The 20,078-nt window shown below is 50.4% G+C and overlaps 5 protein-coding genes across 5 annotated transcripts; 4 read left to right on the forward strand and 1 right to left on the reverse strand.

The window, feature by feature from the left end:
* Positions 1–260: 260 nt before the first annotated feature.
* Positions 261–3,450, forward strand: PENARI_c027G11645 (uncharacterized protein; the record flags this gene model as incomplete). Its single annotated transcript, XM_022636139.1, has 7 exons — positions 261–377; positions 451–906; positions 966–1,085; positions 1,158–1,577; positions 1,638–1,700; positions 1,777–2,091; positions 2,149–3,450. The coding sequence occupies 7 exons, from the start codon at positions 261–263 to the stop codon at positions 3,448–3,450; spliced, it is 2,793 nt and encodes a 930-aa protein (XP_022484089.1).
* A 711-nt stretch (positions 3,451–4,161) lies between these two features.
* PENARI_c027G04855 (uncharacterized protein) lies at positions 4,162–4,625 on the forward strand (the record flags this gene model as incomplete). Its single annotated transcript, XM_022636072.1, has 2 exons — positions 4,162–4,267; positions 4,336–4,625. The coding sequence occupies 2 exons, from the start codon at positions 4,162–4,164 to the stop codon at positions 4,623–4,625; spliced, it is 396 nt and encodes a 131-aa protein (XP_022484000.1).
* Positions 4,626–5,534: 909 nt separating this feature from the next.
* Positions 5,535–7,793, forward strand: PENARI_c027G10165 (DUF2461 domain-containing protein; the record flags this gene model as incomplete). Its single annotated transcript, XM_022636122.1, has 8 exons — positions 5,535–6,078; positions 6,132–6,247; positions 6,332–6,385; positions 6,495–6,514; positions 6,567–6,637; positions 6,708–6,910; positions 7,441–7,581; positions 7,755–7,793. 8 exons carry the CDS (start codon positions 5,535–5,537, stop codon positions 7,791–7,793), a joined length of 1,188 nt encoding a protein of 395 aa, XP_022484005.1.
* Positions 7,794–11,694: 3,901 nt separating this feature from the next.
* PENARI_c027G08005 (Zn(II)2Cys6 transcription factor domain-containing protein) lies at positions 11,695–13,032 on the forward strand (the record flags this gene model as incomplete). The annotated part of the gene is made up of 4 exons (XM_022636100.1): positions 11,695–11,772; positions 11,826–12,125; positions 12,179–12,511; positions 12,571–13,032. 4 exons carry the CDS (start codon positions 11,695–11,697, stop codon positions 13,030–13,032), a joined length of 1,173 nt encoding a protein of 390 aa, XP_022484015.1.
* A 2,192-nt stretch (positions 13,033–15,224) lies between these two features.
* On the reverse strand, positions 15,225–19,209 carry PENARI_c027G01475 (uncharacterized protein; the record flags this gene model as incomplete). The annotated part of the gene is made up of 3 exons (XM_022636037.1): positions 15,225–17,784; positions 17,837–18,565; positions 18,614–19,209. 3 exons carry the CDS (start codon positions 19,207–19,209, stop codon positions 15,225–15,227), a joined length of 3,885 nt encoding a protein of 1,294 aa, XP_022484104.1.
* Between the last annotated feature and the right edge of the window lie 869 nt (positions 19,210–20,078).

The raw sequence follows: 20,078 nt of genomic DNA on the forward strand, positions 1-20,078 counted from the left end.
GAGGTGTTTATCTCGGGTTTATGCCTTCCGCTGGGCCGATTTACGCTGTTTGAATAATACAATATGTAGAGAGTATAGATATATCCAATCTCTGAGAGTTTCATCCGGATCGAGTATTTGGGGATGGTATTTTTCCAGTTTCACGCTCTGATGGAAGCAGGAAGGTCATTTTAGCGGAACTTCAATCCTCTCTCGCGCCTCGATTCCCCGCACCGCCACAATATACTTCGAACCCGAAACCCTAGCTACAGCTACGAATTATGTGGTTCATCTGGATCCTTTCGCTCATCATTGAGTGGCTTCGGGCAGCCTTACGTCTGAGAATTTACCAAGATAATTTCTCCGACGATGAGCCAGGAAATGAGCCAGACATTGAGGTATGTTCACAATACACTTGCAGGCACACATTATCTCCCTACAGGAGTATACGCTAACAATGATCTACTCCAGACATCCCATACTAGCAACTGCTGCTGTGCTCTATTCCAATGTTTGCGTTTTAGCAGAGGGTATGAGATTGAAGAAGAGCAACGGATGTTGGATGCCCAGGAGCTGCACATTCTGCATTGGAGGACCGAGCCTCGCCCTCCAGTCAAGGTTTTGACTCGCTTTGGTGGGGATGGAGCAGAAGAGGAAGAACCGTCATTTTCCAAGTTGGAAAGGGTTACTGATTTGACTGTGTGGGACCTTGTCTCTGAGGATTCTCAATCATGGTATCCCCTTCATCCTTACTCTCCTCCTCTGTCGCCGTCCCCCCTCCACCCAACTTCCCATCTCTTCCGATCTTTTCTCTCTCCAACTCCACCTCTTCTTCGTCCACTCCATCAACTCTTGTTCCCAACTCCCGTTCCCGTTCCCCTTACCCAAACCCCGCTCTATCACGTCTCTGGTGTCTTCCGCATTGTGGTCAGCTGCTAAACATGGCGTGGCCTTGCCATGGTGGGGAAGATGTCCCTGATATGCAGGACTTGACACTTCTTCAACGTTCCTCAATCTACGATCTTCTTAAGGATGCCCAAATTCCCTTCATTGCTACCGTGGACGTGGTCAAGCCATCTCCTTTCGGTGTTGTCCTGGTCTCCAACGTGAGTGATTTTTCTACCGGGCGCCCAGCTGTTGTTGTCTGGCCATTTCTGTTTGCTAACAATCATACCCAGATCCCGTACGGTGTCACCCGTGAGGAGGCTACCCACTTCCTAGGACCAGACTATCAGTATCTTGCAAACCACAATGGTGCCTGTCCCATCCATATCATGATGGAGCGTTCCACTGGCAAAACCATGGATTGCTACTTTGAATTTATCACTCAGGAAATTGCTGAAAGGGTAGCTGCCCGCCTTAAGGTTGCTTACGATGCTCGCAGTGCTCCCAAAATGGGTAGTCGCCACGTCGAGGTTGAGCTCAGCAGCCAGAATGCCCTGCTCAAGGCCTTGTTTCCTCTGGCTAAGTGTATCGCATGGGAAAATGGCTCTCCTGTTCTGCTGGAAAACGTCGATAAATGGTCGACTGGTTTTGATGGCTTCCTCACTGACGAGGAGCTTTTCTGCCTTGGTCGTCATTCGGACGCACCTCACCGGGTATGCCTTGCCTTTCTCGGGTAACTTAATCCGTCATTCAAGGTATCTAACATGTGGCAGAGTGCATTTGCAAGCAAAGTTCCCCAGCGATGCTATGAATCCATCATCACCACTATCTGGAAGGTGAGAGCGCTTGGCTGTTCCCGTTCCCGTTCCAGTTTGTGCTGTGTCGTGCTAACCCCGTTGTCTTACCTTATAGTTCCCATGGTATGCAACCGGCATGTACACTATTCACACACGCAATCAGGTCTTTGACCTCTTGAAGAAGATGGTCGACAATCTTCGGAATCACTTGCAAAAGACCACCCACACCGTGGGCCTTGACCAACGCCTGCTCCGTGAACTTGCCTGGTGTGGAGTTCTTTGCCCTGGTTTCAACCCACGCCAGAAGTATTCCATTGCTTACAAATCTGGCTTGGACGAATTTGACAATGTTCTGGATCACGACTGGTGTCTTTACTTTTCTTTCGACACTTTGAACTACGCGGATGATCACCCACTGCAGGTTTATCAGGTATGAATATGGCTGCGAGACTGACTTGCGGGCAATGCTAATTCCCTGAACCTATAGTCCTATGCCTTCTTGGTATCCAAGGGCTCTGTCAGCAGCACCGAGGTGGCAGGCTTGCATAACCGCCACACACATCCGAAAACCCGCAGACTGTTTGGGAGGTACTTTTTCCAATGGGAGGATGAACCTTGCAAGAACATGCTGTTCAAAGATGCTGTTGACTACGAGATGTGCATCCTTCGTCAATTTATCATTACTGGATTTAGGGACTACCACGAGATCCCACGTCATGACAGCGACTATTCGATTGGTGCGCCTCCTGATTCTCCAACAACCAGCGAAAGGTCCATTGACAGCCAGCGAACGATTTCTGCCCTCCCTCCCACTGCCCTGGCTCACCCTGCTTTAGCTAACCGCGAGCTCATGCTCATCCCTGCTCCAGCTCGTTCTCGGCGTCAACTCTCCCTTGGACAAGCTATTTTCGATCAGGGAACCCCATCTGCTCTTGAACATACCAATGAGAGTGGAAAATCGCAGACTCCCTTCCAACGTCAAGAGTCCTCGCCCGATGCTCGTTTTAGTCTTCAGTTGTTCACATCTGGCCACCAGCAGGCCAGCGAGAGTGGAAGCTTGCAGCCTCGCCCTCGACGTCATATGTCCTCACCTGAACAGGCCCGTATCATTGATGAATGGGACCCACCTATCCCTAAGCAACTCACCGACAGCGACAGCTCGCAGATTGATGACGATGGTTCTTCTAGTTTGTCTCCGCCTTCTACGCCTCGACCGGCTCCCGCTACACTAAACTACACCGATTTCAACTTCCGAAGACCTACTTCAACCAAGCAGACACATTTCACTCGGCAGTCGATGCGTCCCTCTGAGCAGCTCGACGATGAGGTGATCTATGATTCCTTTGATAGCATGTCCGAGCCTCATATGTCCAAGTATCAAAACCGCGCTGAATTCAATCGGGAGTGGCGTTTTCCCTATGAAAAAGGAGCTCCTAACATTCCACCACCAAGTGCCATCCCTATGCACCGTGCGATGCAGCGCCCTCAGGGACCTGAGCAGGCTCAGCAACCTCCGGCCCGGCCAATTCCTCTCTATCGCACCCCGCATCACCGTGCAACGAGCTCGACATACAGTCAGGCTCCCACTTACCATGCTCCGCATGCTACCGCACAGAATATCCGTTCGCACTCTGATCCTTTTGCTCCTGGTCCCTATGAAGCATCTAGCAGCCGTTCTCGATCTGACATGCCTTCTGAGATACCCCCTATCAACACGCCTTTCTTCGATAGCGTGCGTCAGGGCCAGCGCGAGCGCCGCGAGCACCACGAGCATGGTGCCAGCAACTGATCGATACGGCTTTCCTTGAGCCCATCTCCTCTCCCAAGGAATGACTCTGGTTTGTTCGGCACGGTAACAGTCTCAACGTTCCCGTCTGGTTTTTGAGTTCCTGGCTTTTTCCCCCGGCTCCCGCCGGGTTCCCTGGTTTCTTCTTGCCTCTGATTCCCTGCTTTTGACGATACCCCTGATTTCGACAATTCCCTGGTTTATTTCTACCCTAATTCCCCTGTTTTTGACGAGTGGAGACGTCCGCAGGCTGACAACAAATCTTCTCTTCACATCGATACAAACAATGGAAAACAACAAAGACCAAAAACACGCAGAAAATCCAAAAAAAGTCCTTGCACCTGGGGTTGTTGAATCTACGGTTACGACGGCACCCCGTCGAGTAAATCTGGGAGTGCTGAGTCCACGATACAGCGGTACCTCAATCGCAAGACATGGTTGAGAATTTCCCCTTTCCCGGTCTTAAATGATCATTTTTCCCCTTTCGTTTATCGCAGGATTCAGCCTAAACTGACTAATATGAAGTTGTTGGGAGATGTCGCTCCGGAGAGGTTCTTCAATACCTGGCGCCGGCCGCTTGACCAAGGACACCGAACCACCAGCAAGGCATGGTCCTGAATAGCAATAAGACAGTTTATGACAATCTTCTCCTTTTGTAGCTTTCTTTGTAATGTAATCCTTGTTTCGTAGTGCATGACGGGTATGCATGGCAATATGCATAAACCATCAGAGACCCCGTGCTACATTCTTCTTCCTGCTCTGGAACTGACACACAAGCGCCTTTCTGGGACTGTAGGCTTCCTCGTGCAGCACATTTGTTGTTTGAGGATGCATCTAGGGTCTACATGGGTTTTTCACTTAGACGCTGACTCTTGATTCTTCATACAGGCAACGGGTTGCTTCTTACGATGCGTCGGCAAAAGCCCTCTCGTGACAATCGAGATACATCTGCAGTCAAACCCAAGACACAGCCTCAGTCCCAGATCTTAGGTATCAGAAGAGATATCACCAAGCCTTTCTCCAAGGCAGTGGCTCAACCCGGACAATACGAGAACAGAAGCGACAAGAACTGGATCACTGTTGCTTTCCAGGCATCGAGCTCACATTCGCACTTGACGAGCCTTCCACACAAACAGTGGGAAGAGAGACTGGCTATCAGTGAGTGTGGGTATTCATGAGATACCTGAATCAGAAGTTATTGAGCAGAAGCTATTGAGGTTCATGGGCATTATTTTGATCCAACAGCATCATTGAGACATGGCCAAAGGCCAACGCCTGTTACAGAATATGACAATATCCCATCCCAAAGCCCTCCCGAGAACACCATACAATCCAGATTGAAGCGTGTCGATGCTTTGCATTGTCCTATTTGGCGATTTGTTGTCCCGCGGCATCCATTCAAAGAGAGGAGCTCGAACAACAACATACCGGGGTTGGTCTATGTGTTTTGAGCGCACGCAGTGACATCTGGGAGTGATTGAGCTATCACTTTGCCAGGGGAACTTTTCCACGAGTTACGATACAACTTCTCTGGTCAGAGATCTTTTTTCCGGTGTCGATAGGCTTTTGCGACCATATAACAATACAAGTTCTGTGACAAACAGCATTGCGACCGGGTGATAACTAAGGTGCGCATATATTATTTCGTTACATATCGAATTCCAGGCTTCGAATTGTCCTTGCTGAACAATCGAGCAGAAGACCCGCATACTTCGGGGTTTAGGGAGTTCTGCGTGTAAGAGCTCTATGTGTCTGAAAGGTCAAGATGAGGCCCACTATAAATCCTCCCCAACGATATGCGATGTTCTTCAGTGAAAGTGACTCAAATGACAAAGAGGTGAATCTAAAGTTGCGGCAAAGGGTTTCGGACAAAAAGCGGAGTCGTTTATTACGCAAAGCCGGTTTTAGGCCCCTTGGGTATTTATTACTTCTACTCCGTACACTACACTTCTACACTTCTACATCTTTCTGCTTACTTTGATTTTTTTTGGGTAGGAAATTCCGATTCTTGAAAATTCTTGCTTTACGCGAATTGCAGGAAATCAAAAAGAAAGGCTTTTCAAAGGTCAGTATTCAGCTATTTAGGAATGCCTCCCTCGTCTCGGCCAGTTACCGCGTCGCCTGAAGCGCCTGTGGCGCCAAAGCGACGCGCTTCAGCTCGACTTTCCGCCGTGGGACCAGAGGTCAAACGGGTCAGGTCGAACGTCGACCTGCCCCACCGCAGGGCTAAATCCACGACGAAGAAGAGCAAGTACTTCGAACCGGAAAGCTCTGACGAACCTGGTCTCGAGTCCGATGCCTCGCAGGGCGCCACCTCTGGCTCCGCGTACGAAGAAGGAAAGGAATCTTCCTCAGAGGCAGAGCCGGAGGAGCCTTCCGAGAGCGAGGAAGACACCAAACCGAAGGCCGGCCCCAAGGGTGGCTCGCGGCAAAGCGCCAGTAGCGCAAAGGGCCAAGAGCTTTGGCGCGAGGGCGTCAGGACCGGCCTGGGACCCGGAAAGGAAGTTATCATCGCAAAGCCCAAGGCGCGAGACGCGGGAAATACCCCATACAAGGATGAGACACTGCACCCCAACACCAAGCTGTTCCTGATCGACCTGGCGGAGAACAATGACCGCCAATGGATGAAGGGTAAGTGGGAAATATCACTTGCGAGTATGGAGTGGCTGGCTGACTCTGCGCAGCGCACGATCCGGACTACCGCGCGGCAAAGAAGGACTTTGAGACGTTCATTGAGACTCTCACATCCAAAATATCGGAGGTGGATGCCACCGTCCCCGAACTTCCTGCAAAGGACCTGGTAGGCACACACCCATGTCACCTATATCACCCACATATATCCTTCCACATATATCCTTGACAAGCCCCTCACTGATGTTCCTAGATATTCCGCATCCACAGGGATGTTCGCTTCAGCAAGAACCCACTTCCATACAAGGTATGCATTGTGTTCCCTCCCCGGGTTCCAGGTTCCTGTTGCGTGTGACGAATGTACTTGTGTGACTGTGATATTCATTAGCGGCGCTTATGCTGACACGAGTGACCAGACCCATTTCTCTGCAGCTTGGTTAGTATCGACGGTTATGTCTGGAGGAGAGAGTCCACTGAACGTCATGCAGGTCTCGCACTGGTAAGAAGGGCCCATACGCCGCATACTATGTGCACTTCCAGCCTGGCTCTTGTTTTGTCGGTACGTCTGACCCTTCTTTTTCCTCTTGTTCCGTTATGATCACCCAACCGGCTCACCGTTCTGTGTACAGGCTGTGGTCTGTGGAACCCAGAGGCAGAGCCGCTTGCTCTGCTCCGAGAGGACATCGACGAGCATGCGGACCGCTGGAAGGAAGTACTCCGGGAGCCCGAGCTGCGCCGCGAGTTTCTGAAGGGAGCATCCGATGATGACGACGCGGTTGTGAATGCCTTTACGCATCACAATAGGGAATCTGCTCTCAAGGTCAAGCCCAAGGTATGAAGCTCTCTGTCTCTACCCCCTGATGGTCTCTCCATCGAGACCTTACTTCTCCTGCCACTTCCCCTTCGCGTATCACAGTTGCACTGGCAACGGGTGATGCCCAGTGATGCCTTTGTACCAACCAAGACGCGGTCATGGGCGAATCGTAGGGTTCGCCTTCGAGGGTCGCGTGCATCCTCCGACCGGTGGCTCATCGATCTGGAATCTACTTCCATCTCGATCAACGAGTAACATGAGGGCAATGACTCGATGAGATCATAGAGATTGGAGTGGTCTCCCGATCTGCCAACTGTTGGACTGCCTGTACGCGTCCATGGCTGAGACCCGGTCCATCCTCCCTGAACCAAACTCAAGAAATGGAGTATAGAGGTTCTTCTCACTGTGAATACACACTGAAGATCAAATTTGCCCCCTTTCAACGCGTTCGGATAAATGGACCGGGAAGGGTTACGCCGTCGTTGGTTCCATGGTTCACATAGGCGCCAGGCTCCACGTTCCAAGGTTCACTGCTGACAAACAATTAGGGCTACGACGTGAACAATGAGAACATCAAGTTGCTACGTCTACGCAGTTTTACGATGGGAAAGCCTATGGCTGATGAGGATCTGGCTGGTTCGGATGCCCAGGAGAAGATAGCAGCCTTGGTGGCTATCATGGAGCCCTTCGTAAGATCATTCCAATTTCCCCCCCCCCCTCCCTTCTCGACTAGTCCGTTTTCCCTTCTGAGCTAGCCACTTCGGCCGTGTCCGTCCCTTTTTATCCACCGAATCACGCTTCATAGCCCGCCCTTCTTGATTTTCCCTGGACTGTGTGTGCTGACCGCTTCTCTTCATGACAGGTGACGTATCTGAACAGTGTTGTTATGCCCGATCAGTAACATGATTGGGGCTGGGAGAGGAAAGAGATCTGAGTTTTTCCCTTTTTCTTTTGGGGGTAACCGTCTGCATTGTGTTACCTGTCAATTTTCACTTTTTTTTTGTACGGAGTACGGAGTATGGGCTCAGGTGTTTTTGTCTCTCTGAGACGTGAAACCGGATCCCCATCGACGCCTCCTGCACACGGCCTTTCTTGGGTCCGTCCCCGCCATCATTCCTGGTACTGCAGACCTGAAAGAGGGCCCTTGGGCAAGTGAATTGTCACTGCACTTGCATTAGATCCAGCTACTGCATACTGCATTGCCCACAGAGCAACAAGGGTTCAGATTCGGTCCTTTGCGCGTCCTTTCCATGCCTTGCATTCGTTCTTTTCCCCTCTCCCTGCCTGTACCCGCCCAAAGCCATACCCCTCTCGACAGCTTACAGTTTACAATTTACGTTTACCCTTTTTACAATCTCGAGTCCAGAACGCCAAAAATATTCTTTAATTAAAATGCCTGACGCGCATTATATCGCCACCGCAAGCGGCCGCCTTCGGCCCGTTGTCGGGCATGCCCGCTAGACTAACCTTGGGAGTCTGTGGATTAAGGCCCGGGTCTACTCCGCCAGTCCCAGATTGTGGTTTTTGAGAGCACCTTCCTGGTCTGGAATGGACTGCATTTATTTGACTGGTTGCGTATTTGTATCGTTTCGGTTGTATAAGTTGGGTATATTTGTACTGTAGGTCCGGTATCAGGCAGTCCATGATCATTCCATTGTGGCTTTACATATAACTTGACTTTATTCTCCGTATTTTGGTCAATTGAGCGCTGGTCTACTTAATAATTCCTGGAATATATATTATAGATCTTGATCTGTGTTAAGATCGCCGTTGCCGTCGGAAGCTCAGCCCCGAAGATCTAGGATCATAGTTTCCCTTGTAAAAAGTACTAAACTTATGGTATATTAATTTTTATTATTCGTTTCCTGTCGAACGGGAAACCTAAGTTATTTTCCTGGTCGTATTTTTGATGCAAGTCGAGCGAGAGACTCGAAATATTCAACAACCCCACCTTGGTCATTGCACCATAATGTGATCGGATTCGGTTACAACTTGATATGAGAGAAAACCCCTGTAGTTTATGGACAGTTTGACACACAATGCGTTTGCATTCAAGGTTGAAATGGTAGAGGCGAGACTGCCAGAGTTTCATCAGACCCCAGTAGCAATATAACACGATCTCAACATTGGAGACCTGAGACGTCTTCTTCTCCAAGTAAACACATATACTTCGGGGATCTAAACCTTCTTTTCATTATGAAGAATAATATCTCCCGCTATTCTCTAGGATCGCTCATTAAGAACCGAGCACCGAGCTACAGTGCATGTGAAGGGACGATCCTGATCTACATTCTTGAGTAATATCTACTCCACATACTTTCCATCGTCGATATAAAGCTAAATAAAAGACAAGCATAAATCAGGGCAAGAGTTAACATGTTATGATTTGCCTTGTTTGCTACCCAACACTAGTAAATAAATCCTTAACGGGCATCATGTTTGTTTTGAATGACCAACAGCCGAATCTGGGGACCAACCAGCGCTAAGTGCGCATCATCAGCCTTGAAAGCTACGGTAGACTCGGTTTCAAAGCCGTCTTCAGTTAGTCGAGTTAGGTTGGTGATACCGGTGCCCTAGATGCACGTACAGTATGCACATCACACGGATATGACGCCCAGATCGGGGCAGTTTGAAATCCGCAAAGTCAAAAGGAACACCCAAAAAAGCAAAAAGAAGTACTGCAATTAAGCCTCCGATAGATCTAATGTGTCAAAAATGTCACTAGCTCCACGCAAGGTCCCGAGCGACCAGTTGCCGAGCAGCGTCCATAAAAAGCAAGGTGAGATCGACTCGCTTTGTCTCCCGAATGGTGCCTCCGAATAGAGTTGGCAAGGCCCAGCTGCAGCACAGCCTGGTGCCACCTGTGTGACGAGGCACCGACCGGAATGAGCACCAATGGGAGACATTCACTAGGTGAACTACGTGCATACAACAAACCACCCTCAGAGGGAAAGCAGAACAACAAAGGTAGAAAATAAAGTTTCTAGGCTCGGCTAATAACGAGTCTCATTGCATACAGTAGCCCAGGATCAGGTAGTCATCAGGCATCTCTCATCACACGACCTGCACGCCGTTCAACCGGTTCGTGTACACCGACTCAAGCACTGCCTCATTCCGGCTCGGTGCAGAAACCCTCCAGGTTTTAGAATTTTTTTTTATTTTTTTTATTAATAATATTTTCCTCGCCACGTCAGATCCTGACTAGCACAGACCTTTTACATAGGCTGTTCCCGTGACCGTAGAGGCATGCGGGCTGCGCCTATTAGTGCCCGACCCGTCTCCATCCCTGCTGATAGACGCGCTCCCGTGTGGGTAAAGGAGGGGTATGGCCTCACGATGAAATTCCCAAAAAGAAAGAGAGGAATTACCTAGAGCATCAAGTCGGAAAAAATTAAATAAATGAGACCAAGTAACAAAAAAGAACAAAAGTCTCAGAAATGACCCGGTCGGAAATAGCGTTGGGTCCTTCAAAACAGGCGCTCAGTCCTTTCCTAGTTTTGAGGAAGACTAGCGCGTCCCCAGGACAAACGGCATCGAGTGGCCAGCAGCTTTGGATCGAGTGGGTCTGGAGATTTCGGAGAGGGTACGCTAAGAGAGCTAAGTCAAGCTGAGCCGGCCACGCCAGAGAGTGGGGAGCGGAAAGACGCGGACGGCAATGCACTCGATTGGGTTCGAAAAACGTGGCCTGAAAGGGTAGTGTACAGTAGCGTGAAATTAGTGTATACCCTTGTAGGGGTGCAGGGATGTACTCCGTGTACTAAATGTGTACTATGAAAACGAAAGTCATACTGTAGGGCTAACATGCCACTGCAGGAGACGCCAAAACTTTACACTGCCACACTGCCACACTGCCCATAAAATACGAGTGGTATGGTCACATACCAGATGGCCATGCATAGATCGGCGGGAAGGCCGGAGCGGCCCGTGGGACAACCCCGAGAGTATTGTTACTGTATTCAGTACGAAGACCTCGGGATTGGCGACGGTCCACTAAATCCCGTACAACGTGGTTGTGGCTCCTAGGAACCCGCCCCCTGTCAGCGCTGCGCTAATGCAGGTTACCTTGGCTTATGGGCTTTCCGGATCCAGTGCTACAGCCCTGGGAACTTAGGGCACTCCACCCCCTCTTCTGCCTGGATTCCTTTTTCCTTACTGGCTCCGCTCTTTTGCTTCGGCATGGGATTTCGTATCGGAAATGAGTGGCGAGTCGCCCAACTGAACCCCACTCCTTCAGCTGAAGTCTGATCGCCACACCCGAGGGACATTCACCGCTTGATTTCTCAAATCAAAACTAGACAAAACCTGATATACATGCAGACGCCCCGACCCGAGCCCATGTATCGCGGGGCCGGATGCGGTTGTGCGACTACGGTCCGAGGCGGTCCATGGTTACGCGAGAAAGAAGCGGTGGCCGTTCTCGGGTTCCTCACCGAAGACTGGTACTCTAAGAGAACCATGGTTCATTAATTACCCACAGTTATTCACCTCATACTGTACACTGCATACACACTATACACGGTACTGTCAGGCTGGGTACTGGCGCCTCCCGTCTCCACTTCTAAAATCCCTGGCTTTTTTGGGCTTTTTCCAATCAAAAAATTCCCTTTCTTATAATTCTTGCTCACGTCATAATCGCCGAGGCTCTTTTCTTTTTCTTTTTTTCTTCTTTTCTTCTTTTCCACCTTATTTCCTTTTTCCTCTTGCCTATTCTGGTTTCCCCCACCCCCCTGGGAACGCGCTATGCTCGCTTTGCCCGAGTGAATATCCCCCTTTCATCCCTGTACTCACCTTCTCTTTCAACCATGTCGGGCCCCAACGACAAGCGGGAGGATCCGAATCGTCAGGATCCCCGCTGGAATCAGGACGAGCAGGCTCCCTATGTACGTGATGTGCTGACCGGGCTTTTGTGCTTTTGTGCTGATTAAAGAAAAAGTATCCCCCGACCTCTTATCCTCCACCAGACGAACAACAACGTCCCTATCCGTACCCGCCTCAATACGCGCCTCCTGCCTACCAGTATCCAGGATATCAGGCGCCGTATCCAACTTCACAGTATCCGCCTCCACCCAACATGGCGGCCATTCACGGACAAGATCCCTACCGCCTGCCTCCGCCGCCTGGTGCCTACCGTGGAGATCCTTATGCGCCCCCTCCAGCACCTCAAGGCCCTTACCAAGCAGCAGCTCCTCGCCAGCGAACCGCCATTGCATGCCGATACTGTCGGCGTCGGAAGGTATGGAGGATTGGGTTGTTTAGGGAAATGATCGCGCGCTGATTCCAACCTAGATTCGTTGCTCTGGATTCGACACCTCAGCAGATGGACGGTGCAGCAACTGTGTTCGATTCAACCAAGATTGCATGTTCACCCCAGTCTCGTCGCAAACCCAGGCCTTTGTGCCCGCGCACGCCGCCTACCCTCATCTACGAAATGGACCGGCACCCGGTGTAGGGGGACGACAACCTGTCCTGTACGGCGCCCACGGGCAGCCACTGCCACCTCAGCAGCAGCCGCAGGGCCCCGAGACCACCCTTCCGCCCCCCCAAGGGATGTACTATCAGAACGGACGACCCCCCATCGATGGTGCCCCGCCGCCCCTTGCGTCAGGTATGCCCGATCCGGTAAGGCCACCATTCCCTATCTAGCGCGAGAAGAAGGGCCTGATCTAATGATGCCACAGCGACACCGCCGAGGCTCGAACGGAGGATTCGAGTACCCTGATCCTACCAATTTGGCACCCGTGACTCCCGCTGGCTCCGCGCCCGGATACCAAACTCACACCACGCCGAGCCCTTACAACTATCCCCCTCCACCGGTGCACGATCGACGCACTTCACCGCAGTCGGCCTATGCATATGATGCCCGCCACTCGTCCTCGCCGCACGGATCACCCTTCCCACCCATGCAGCCTCACCAGGCACCTGTGACAACTCACTCGGCTGCCCCTCCGAGCAGTGCTCCCCCTCAGTCCAGCGCAACCCCTCAGCCAGGCGGTGTGACCCCACCTCCTACCTCTACACCTGGTGGCTCGCAGCGAGGCGGATTGAATGTGCGCGATATGCTCAATCCCGGTGATTCCCAGGGCCGATCCAGCACCGACAGCGACATGCTCAATGCACTGAACCGCCGCGGCCCGCAATAGTCATTTCTACGCGATCAATTCTAGGAAACTAGGGCGCAAAGAATGCGATTACGAGAGCGGTGGGGAAATAGTGTTCAATGGAATGAGATCGTGTGCTGGCCACACGGTCTGAGAGCCAGGTGTTGAGTGTTTGGAATTGAAAGGAAACATCGGTGGTTTTGTCGGACATTTGAGCTTGACGATCCATATTCGAAAATGGAACCCGAGCTTTCCCGATCTAATGAGACAATCGGAGCAAGGGGATACTCGAGATACATTCCAGACGATTCCGAGCACGCAGGACGATTGAACGCAGCAGCAACGTCACTCTCCGATCCGTTATGAGACCACCGTACGCGAACCCACGAGCTTCACGAGCAACCTGAGAACTTGATACCGAGACTTCCAGATTCTTGGGCTCTGGTATTATTGGCCTACGAATTTTTATTTCTATATTTCTTTTTTATTTCTTTTTTCTTCCATCATTATCGACTTCGATATCTGATTAATTGCAGATCCAATTGGGTCTGCGAGGGGTTTCGATCTCATGTTTGGCTTTCCCCCTGGATGCTCGCATGCCGTTCAACTCGAATTCCGAATTAACCCTCTCTCCGTCATCTTGGCATGCATTTCCAGTGTGACAAAACATGAATCGCGTTTTTTCCAATTTCGGGTGGCTATTTGAAATCTTTGCATGCGTTCGGTTTCCATTCGCGTTTTCGCACTTGCACTATTGTCGGCTTTTTTGCTTTTTTTTCCCCTATCTATCTTACATCGGGAAGGCATTCGTCTGTTTGAGGATGTATGTCTGGCCATCTGTTTCTTCGCGCGAGCGGCTAGAAGACCGGGGTCGGCTGTGTCATCATTTCTCCCTTGATTGTGATTTTGCATTGGGCCTGTTCTGATCCTTTTTTCTTTTCTGAGTATTTCTTTCTCTCTTTTTTTCTGTTTCTCTTTCCCTTACTCTTGACTGTCTTTTCATTTTCCGTCTATTAAATGTCTGCTTATAGTTATATCCGGGAGGCTGTCTGATCAATCTTTCTGCTATTCAGTTATTGCATGTTTCTTACCCGCTCTTGTTCCGCTACTACTGTTACCGCTACGTGTTCCATGTTTCTATCGTTTGGACCTGTGTCCCTGAGCGCTTTCTGATGAAATTCCATTATGCGACTTATATCGATATTGATACGTCTTCTATTCGCTTTCGAGTCCGACTCGGATCTCGAATCTCGGATCTTAGGAGTTCTTCCCTTAGCGCGTCTTACATCTGGGTATTATTTTTTTCGTGCAATTCCTTGCTCGTCTATTAATCGTTCTTTTCTCGTTGAGAATGGAAAGTTACATGAGCTCAATGGCTCTAGCTTTGGCCCTGGCTTCGGGATTAGACTGGACTGTGTGGCTTGCTGCATCCTGCGAGGGAGGCAGCAGGTATCCTTGGCTGCATAATGAAACTCGAGTGTCGCATTCAATACATGTCCATTAGTGGAGAATGTGTACTGCGTGGTTTTGTCTAGATTGCGGAAGATCTGCAGCTGCGCCTGCATCTGTGTAGCCAAACCATACGCCTGGGCTCGTCGTTAGAAAGGACAGCCACGTGACAAGCCCTAACTTCTAAGGATGCGTAGAATTCGTTGCCGCAAGGTGTTGCAGTTGGAAAGTGCTTGGGATGGCTGCTATAGCTATTGAATTGAATTATCTACTACATGCAAGTAAGGCTTTGATCCACAACTTTCATTGTAGTTGTCACGTTCTTTTTGTTACAGAGAAGGAGAAAGAGGGTTGGTTGGGGCTAAGCCGGGTGCCACCGAGCTATCCTCCTCTCAAGCATTATGCATTACTAGTCCAGTGTCTTAGATACAAGAAGCAAGGGAAGGAAGCAAGAAGTGACTATGCTGGAATTGAGATGATTAAGAAAATCAGTAAGACCAACAGAACTAGATACGTAACAAAAAGAAAAGTGGGATCACAAGCAAAAAGAAAGGAAATTGAAATAGAGACTATGGAAGCGACAAGCAAGACCTGCCTTGAGATGGATTCTTGGTCTTGCAATGCGATGTGAAATGAGCGTGGAAGGTGTAAGGCAAAGAGATGCAGGGAATGAGCTTTTGCAGTGCTAAAACGCTAGGGTGTTGACGAGCGTGACGTTGAAAGTGAAAGGCAATAGCTGGTTGACAGGGTGGCTGATAAACAGAGGGTTTGGAAAGGAAGGCATATTAATGGGATCGATCATGTGCTTGTTTATGGTTGGGGATAGAGTCCAGAACTTGGGTCATCTTCTTTGCGCGAACAGGATCCTCGACGGTCATACCTCGGCGCTTGAGGGTATTCTCCACAGCTTCGACGACCTGGTTGAAAGATGAGGCGGCACCACGCTCTTGCTTGAAACGGGCCACGCCGAGATTGCCTTCCAGACCATGTTCGAGAACGGTATAGAACTCGGCAGTGAATTCGACTTCCCGTAGACGCAGGACTGGCATATGGTGAGTGCTACGGATAAAGAAGTGGAAACAGAAAGACTCACAGTTTGCTTCGCTGACACGACCGTGAACGACGCTGTTGGACTTGTCGAGCCACACATCCTCCATGCCATAGTCTCGCCATTCACGAAGGAGCTTGTATAGCTCTCTGCGGCCTTTTTGCTTCGAGCAGTTGAGAGCAATCACTCGGCTCGCAGGCTTGATCTGGAAAACCCGTGCAAACCAGTTGTGATTAGCGACCGAGCGACGCTTGTTGCGGAAGGGGTGTTGGTGGTCATCAGCGTCAAAGGAGCTGTCGGTGTCAGGCATTCCGTTGGAAACTATGGAAGATTGACGTTTGTCCTGAGGAGATGTGGCTGGCTTTTCGGTCTCTTGCTCTGTACGTTGGTCAGATTGGGAAGTTGGGATGTCTGTAGTAATGTACTCACCATTACAAGTTTCTTGCATGTTCTTAGTAGATTTCTTAGGCATAAGCTTTTTGAAGATACCACCGGTAAAACGATCCATAGATGTCTTGCGGGTGGGAACCCGTTGAGTGCTCTCGATAGGAGCGGGGGTTGGCTCCAGAGTAATGGGCTTGTGTACTGTTGTGCCTCCGCTGGGAAAGATCGGGTGAGAGTCCTTGGGTGGCAGAGCCGGTGGAGTATCCGAGCACTGGGAGCGGTGCTTGAACCATGACCATTTCTTGCCTTCCCCGCGTGTGTTGTTCCTTTTGGGGGATAGAGGTACTTCCTCAATGGGTGCCAAACTGCCAAAACCAAACGCAGGAGGAGCCTGTCTCGAGCCAGTAGAGAAGTTCCGATTGGCAGCCGACGGCGGGCTGTTGGCAAAGTCATGAACATCCGATGACAAAGGCTTGTCAGACTTCTTCTTGCGGATGGTCAAAGGCTTGACTTCTTCCATGGAGCGGAAGGAGCTGTGAGGCACCATACGGATTGTGGTCTTGACATCGCCACTCTGGTACGTAGCAGCCGAAGTTCGGGGCTTTAGCTTGCGCCGAGGGCTAATATCGCTCGCGCCAGTAGGCCTGGCGAGTTCTTCGCTGATAACGGGCAGAGAAACATCGTGTGGAGCAGACACGAAGGGATCATGGAAGGAGACCTCTTCCGGTTCTTTTCGAGTAGCATTCACAGCTTCGTATTCTTCAATCAAGCGATCGAAATGGTTCAGTACGCCGGTTATGTGGGTAGTTGTGCTGTCCTTTCTTCCCTGGCTTTGCTCAACCAGCCTGCGGCGAGTCTCTGTGAGCTCCTTGATACTGTATGATCGTGGTGCATCTTTGGGTGTTTTGGAGACCGGCTTAGTAGCAGATACTGGACGGTTCTCTGGGGTCACCATCGACACGGGAGTCGCTGGAGTCTCATACCCGGAACCAGCGCTAGCAGTGCGGATGGTTGAAACGGAGCTGCCATTGAATGCCTCCTCGCAGATTTGACTGAGTTCATGTGACACTTTTCTCGTATCTTCTTTCCAAGTGTAGTCCGAATCCCGAAGCTTGCGCACATGGCGCAAGCTTTTCACCTGTGGACCATGCGATCGAACCACAGTTGGCTGAGCTGGTAGAGGTGGGCTGCTCGGCATATTAGGTAGATCGGCAACATCTGCCATGATTTGTAAGCTACATGTGCTAGGTGACCGCTTAATCTCATTCTGCTGAGTAGGTGCTGCTGTCTTTCTGCGCTTGGGCTTTGTTGCGGAGCTATTTGAGCGATTGCGCGCGTGGCGGAAAGAGACATTTCGGCGGTAGCTGGCAGAGTGTGGTGTCAATCCACGGACACGAGAACTGGAATGCGGTACTCGGGAAGAGTGGAAAGATTTCATGGAGCTGGGCTTGTGCTTTCGCTTTTGAAGGATGGTGAATGGTGACCCTTCGGGTTCATCCGCGTCCTCCAGTTGCTCTTCCTCAACTTCTGCAATTGAGGGGGGAGGCTTCACCACCAGTGAGGATTCGCCCTCAGTGGGTGGCCGGTGGATGGTGATTTGAGCATACTGTGGCTCCGATGCTAGCGCATGCTTCGGTGATCGGTATGGATCATAGCTCTCTGTGGTCCCAGAGGACATGGGTTCTTTGAAAGAGCTCATTCGCCGAGGGAATTCCTTGACGGGAGTGTGCTGAGCACGGCGCTTGGAGTTCCCTTGACCAGACTGGCTACGGCCTCGGCGAGCTCTACCCCCAGGGCGAGCGATGTGATGATAGTCACTCGCTGAGTACTCAAGGGGCTGCCCTTGGTAGTTCTCCAATTGCTCATCTCTGAATTTGACCAAGGCATTGTAGAACATCCTTTCATGGGTAGGCCTTGATCGTGGTTAGCTGGAAAATGTTTGGATGAGAAGGATGGGTCACATACTCGATACACAACAGACGCTGAATAAGGTCTTCAGCCTTCACATCGTGCCACAGAGTCTGGAGATTTCGCAGGATATCCAGGTCAATGTCTTGTTGACAGGACAATGTCGGTCCGCAGTCCTTGACGGACAAGGGGGGTGGAGGCCCAACATAGTGGTTGACCATCGCATTGTGCAGCTTTTCATATTTTGTCAAAAGAGGATGCAGCCAGATATTCTGCATAGAGATTCGATCCTCCGGTCGCTTTTGCAAGATGCGTTGGATCAGATCGGCTGCCTCGTCACTCAACTCCGGAGGAATAATGTAGTCTCCCTTCTTTACCAGACGCAAGGTATTTCCAAGGTCACCTCCATCGAAAGGCAGATAACCAGTCAAGAGAGCATAGAGAATGATACCACAGCTCCACATGTCAGCCTTGTCACCACGGTACTTTCGTCCATAGATAATCTCTGGTGCTGCGTAGTGAGGGCTACCACATGAAGTGTTCAACCAGTGACCGGCAGGCTGAAGGGCAGCCATTCCGAAGTCAGCAAGCTTAATATTGTGGTTCCCATCGAGAAGGATGTTCTCGGGCTTCAAATCACGATGGCAGATATTGAATCGGTGGCAATACCCAAGGGCGGCGATTATCTGGCGGAACAGTCGAACAGCTTCTTCCTCGGGGAGAGGTCCGTTGTTGGAAACGTAGTCGAACAATTCACCTCCCTCAACGTACTCGAGGACAAGGTACCTATCTCATGTTAGCTGATTGGCCATGATAAACATAGCGAGTACGAACAGTTCTCCTCGGTTCTCCCAAACGTCATATAGGCTGATCACATTAGGATGTTCAATCAGCTTCATGATAACTACCTCGCGCTCAATCCCACAGGGCATCTGTCGGGTGGTGGAGTTCCCCATGAATCGACTCGCGTTTCGATCCATTGCTGCAATACTTTCACTCTGAACCATGGCAGCTGATTTCTTCGAAACGATCTTGATAGCAGCGGTATTGCCGGTGACAGCGTGCTTGGCGAATCTGACGCGACCAGTGGCACCTTTGCCCAGGTCTTTTCCAAGATGCCATGGCCCAACATGTGTCTTTCTCTTCCCTTTATTCGACAGCAGAGAGGCTGCAGACATCACTGAGCTTCGGGCCGAGCCAGGCTGAATATCAGTGGCTACAGACAGTCGTTGGTTCTCTTTGTTGGTCTGTGGCGTGGGATTCATCAAGAAAGACATCCTGTCAGGGGTCTTCAGCTGTTCTGTCTCCTCTATTGTGACGCACGGCGTCTCTGATTTAGGTGATTTGGAGTGGTTGATGCGGCTGGACACATCTGTCAGGGGCTGACGCCTCCTATGAGGGTCATTAACATCCAGCATTATTTGATCCATTGTGTTGGTGTGAGACGTGATGGCGACTTGTCAGTAGGTATCTTGCTAGGATTAGTTGTCTATATCATATATGGTTAGCTGGGACGAGAACAACGGTATTGCCGTAACGCACGAGACGCAACAAGATACATCAACACTGAAAGTGTCAAAAACGGAAGCTTTTATGAAACGATGGGGGTCGGCAGTCTCTGGAAAGTGAAAAGAGTGACAAGTGACTGATTAATGCATCTCGAAATGGCAACAGCGCAGCGAAACGGCGAACGGCGGACGGCGAACGAAAGACGATTTTCCAGACAGTCCCCAAGAGAAGAAGCAGAAGAGGGAAGGCTGCCAGTGAGAATCGAGGCGGTTTGGCATGCCGGGTGTTGTGGAATGAGGATTCCTTCCCTGGCTATGGAATGTCACTTTCACCACCCAATTACCCAGTAGGTACCTACGTGCTCCGAATCGGACTGTTTATTTTTCTTGTTTTGTCTCTTTGCATTACTACCGGGTGTTATCACCGTTTGGGGTCGCTCTCAGCAGCCCTAAACTATATTGCCTAGCCTTTGTGGATTGTGAAACTCACGACCTTATACACATGAACACCACGATTTAGACGGCATATAAAATTACAAAAGCAAGAAGTGTTCCCCGGGCAGTTTCAAATCTACGGCTGTTTGTTTCCAATGGTGATGGAAGCTGGGGGAGGTGCGTATGCATTCCACTCCAAAATGAACCTCAAATGAAGGGGGAGGGACAGGAGCAGATCATCTATAGCCTTATCACTATTTATCAATTGGAAAGGGGTAATCTTCATTCACATTCCATTCCCTTGAGAATCAGAAATCCTAAGCTCTGGTTTCTTGGGGAACTGTCAAATTCAGGTC

The sequence above is a fragment of the Penicillium arizonense genome (genome assembly GCF_001773325.1).
Source record: "Penicillium arizonense strain CBS 141311 chromosome Unknown PENARI_contig027, whole genome shotgun sequence".
NCBI classification, from domain to species: Eukaryota; Fungi; Ascomycota; class Eurotiomycetes; order Eurotiales; family Aspergillaceae; genus Penicillium; species Penicillium arizonense.